At 34.9% G+C, this 3943-nt stretch overlaps 1 protein-coding gene across 1 annotated transcript; it reads right to left on the minus strand.

The window, feature by feature from the left end:
• Positions 1-1424: 1424 nt before the first annotated feature.
• On the minus strand, positions 1425-2381 carry LOC127540209 (olfactory receptor 5B2-like). Its single transcript, XM_051964816.1, has one exon. The coding sequence runs from the start codon at positions 2379-2381 to the stop codon at positions 1425-1427; it is 957 nt and encodes a 318-aa protein (XP_051820776.1).
• Positions 2382-3943: the final 1562 nt, after the last annotated feature.

The raw sequence follows: 3943 nt of genomic DNA on the forward strand, positions 1-3943 counted from the left end.
ATTGGCTAAGATGACAGGAAAAGATAGTAACTGTTGGATGGGGATGTGAGGACACTCATGCATTGTTGGGGGAGTTGTGAAATGATACAACCATTCTGGAGAGCAATTTAGAACTATGCCCAAAAGGCCATAAAATTGCACATACCCTTTGATACTACAGTGCCACTACTGGATCTGTATCCCAAGGAAATCAGAAAGGAGAGAAAAGGACCTACATGTGCAAAAATATTTATAGCAGCTCTTTTTGTGTAGCAAAGAATTGGAAAATGAGTGGATGCCCATCAACTGGGAATGGCTAAATAAGTTGTGATATATGAAAGTAATGAAATACTACTGTTGTTTTGAAAATGATGACCAAGTTTTAAAAGGCCTGAAAAGATGAAGAAATATTGAACAAAACAAGCAGAATCGGGAATACATTGTATACAATAACAACAAGAATATGCAATGATCAACTATGAATGAGTTGGTTCTTCTCAGCAATTCAGTGATCCAAGACAATCTCAATAAACTTTGGATAGAAAACACCATCTGCATCCAGAGAGAAAACTAGGGAGACTGAATATAAATCAACACATACTATGTTTACTTTTTTCCTTTTAATTCTTTTTTTTCTCTTGTGATTTTTCCCTTTTGTCCTGATTTTTCTCTTCCAACATGGTTCATAAGAAAATATGTTTTAAAAAATGAATGTACATATGTAACCAAAAATAAAATAAAATAAAATGTGACAACCAGGACTGAAGAAAAGACTTGGGAACACTTGGACAGAGGGAAGCTAGGTGCTGCACTGAATATATTTCTGGGCTTTGAGTTAGAAAAATCTGAGTTGAAAATCTAGCATCAGTCATTTAGTAGTCATGTAAGACTGAGAAATTCACGTAAGTTCCATTTGCTTTAGCTCCTTATCTGTAAAATGTGAACATATTAGAAAGGAAAACGGAAAATTACTTCAGTATCTTTGCCAAGAAAACTTCATGAACAATGTCCATGGGTGTCACATACACTTGGACATAATTGACTGACTGAACAACAACAACTCTGAAAAAGGGGCAGGAGATAGCAGTATCATCACTTGCTTCATTTGCAACAAATGGTTTCTCAATGTGATTGTATAGGGTTAGGATTTTTACGTTCACATATACTATTGACAACACATACATATTATTCATTCTAATTAATATCTTATAAGATAAAAGATTGAAGTAAACTCTAAACCTTAGGAAACTTATATTAGGACTTGCCTAGGGCTATATAACATGAAAATATCTAAGACAATAAATTCAGGTCCCCCTGTCAATCCAAATCTATGATACTTTCTATTATTTAATGTATTCTTTGAAAAAGTTGGGATGACATATCTCTATGCATAAGTAGCTTAATTTTGAGGGCTGGATCCCAGAGACTGGTACTCACTGGGTTTTCTAAGACAAAAGCTGATCTAATTGAAGTTGTTGACCCTTCACAGCTTTCCTAAAAGAGTTCTTGATATCTTTGTTCCTCAGACTATAGACGAGAGGATTTAACATGGGGATAACCATGGTGTAGAACACTGACACCATTTTGTCTGAATCCATTGAGTGATTTGTGCTAGGTTGGAGGTACATGAAAATAATTGTCCCATAAAATATAGACACTGTTGTGAGATGGGAAGCGCAGGTGGAGAAGGCTTTCTGGCGGCCTTCAGCAGAATGTATCTGCAGGATGGCAATGAAAATTAGCAAATAAGAAGTAAAGATGGCAAGAATTGGGAAAAAAGCATTGAATGATGCTAAGATAAAGATTACTGACTCAATTATGTGAATATCAGAGCAAGAGAGAACTAGGAGAGGGGGAAGATCACAGAAAAAGTGATGGATTATGTTGGACCGACAAAATGATAGCTTAATTGTGTTTCCCATGACTATAGAGGAGGTCAGAAAACCATAAATATAAGCACCAGTGGCTAGATATGTACATATTGTTGAAGTCATTGTAGTGGTGTAATGTAGGGGCTTACATACAGCAACATGACGATCATAGGCCATGGAGGCTAACAGGTAACTTTCAATAGTAGCAAAAGCTCCAAAAAAGAATAACTGTGCTACACATCCATTATAGGAGATAACCTTGTTCCCTGTGAGGAGACCAGCCATCACCTTGGGGGTAACAGTCGAGGAGAATCCAAAATCTACCAGAGAAAGGTTACAGAGGAAAAAGTACATGGGGGTGTGGAGGTGAGAATCCCAGGAGACCAGAGTTACTATGCCAAGGTTCCCAACCAGGGTGATGAGATAGATAAAAGTGAATATGATGAAGAGAAGGACCTGAAGCTCTGGAACATCTGCTAATCCCATAAGGATGAACTCATTCACTTCAGTTCTGTTTTCCATAGATGTCATTTGAGCATGATGTCATTTATCTGCAACAAAAAAGTAATCCAGAAAAATCCACTTTACATGCTGGCTGATTCCAAGACATACAACATTGTCAGAGATCTATCATGTGAGTGCTAGAAATAAGCAATTAAGAGACCATGAACATTTAGGTAGTTGTCATAGCACAAACCCAGGTCCCCCAAATACACATTCATTTTCCTCATAAAAATAGAAAGTCCCACATGTATTACAACTCACTTTTAAAAATCTGTTACAGATTTAACAATCCCCAGAGTAGTATTTCATAATTCCTTGGCAAAATTTTGTATAAGACCGGGGATTGTTGTTGATTTTAAACTTTTCTAATGAATAGGTTTCACTCTGATAGAAAAAAGAGAAAAAAGGAATAAAGGGAATTTAACCAAATAAGGGGAAAGTTAAAAAACCAAGTGAAGGAAGGAGAGGATCAAAGAAGATTGGTCAAGAGTTCAATAGAATCCTCCTTAGTTTTGGATAAGTGTAGCTTTAAGATATATGCAATGGACATCAGTTGCATAGTTGTGGGAATATCTGTCAAAAAGGCCATTGGGAGATCACTTAACAATAAAGGAATGATTTCTAAATTTGTTTCCTTCACACAAAATGTCCCTTTGGAAACAGAAGGTGGCCTCAGACAAGAGTATTTTGTCCTTTCATTCATTATATGATTTTTTAGGTCTCAGAGAAATCATCAATTTGGGTGTTGGCCTCCTTAAAATCTGAACTAAAATCTCATTTATAGAAAGCTTTTCTGTAGTCAGTGATCTCAGTTTCAGTGCTTTCTCTGTTTTGATTATTTTAAAATTATCTTGAATATAGCTTGTTTGTAAACTGATATTTGCATGCTATTTGAATAGAAGTTATGGGCTCCGTGAGAGCAAGGACTACATTTTATCTATGTATTCTCAGTGCTTAGCACTTAATACTTAATAAATGTTTAGTTGCTCATTCATTAGCCACTGGTATGTTTCAATGTTTGAACTATGTTAAGATGGCCTTGGGGGATCAGACAAATATTTAGTCCATTAGCAGTCACCACTTTAAGCCTTTATAGCTTGAATGGACCAATCCTAATTGTGTGTTACTCCCTTAGTTTTAGAATACATATTTTTACCCCTAACATCATGGGATTAGAAATTTTCATAAAAATTATATTTCATAGAAATTATAAGGAATCTTTCACATGTTATCATTTCTAATGATAATTTTTCTGCTGACAAGATAGAATCTTGTCAGCATGGTTCTATATCTATCTATCTATCTATCTATCTATCTATCTATCGTTGTTTCTATCAAGGTGAATTAAAAACTTAAATGTATGATAACCAATTTAGTTATCAAGATACTATTTAGAGATGGAACTCATACTTTGAATGAACTATGGGAAGGTTTTTTTTTCCTTTATTTAAATGAAATAGGATATACCACAGCGTTTTATTATAATGTGTTTTAAACTTAGAATATATAACATAAAAGAATCCAGGAAGCATAATAGGCTAACAGGATAGAAAGTTTTTATAGTTCTGAAGAAAGACTTGATTTTTATG

The sequence above is a fragment of the Antechinus flavipes genome, chromosome 6 (assembly GCF_016432865.1).
Source record: "Antechinus flavipes isolate AdamAnt ecotype Samford, QLD, Australia chromosome 6, AdamAnt_v2, whole genome shotgun sequence".
Classification (NCBI taxonomy): Eukaryota; Metazoa; Chordata; class Mammalia; order Dasyuromorphia; family Dasyuridae; genus Antechinus; species Antechinus flavipes.

What these genes read in the sequence shown, in the direction of transcription:
- LOC127540209 (XM_051964816.1), bottom strand. Translation starts at nt 2,381, where the DNA reads ATGACATCTATGGAAAACAGAACTGAAGTGAATGAGTTCATCCTTATG.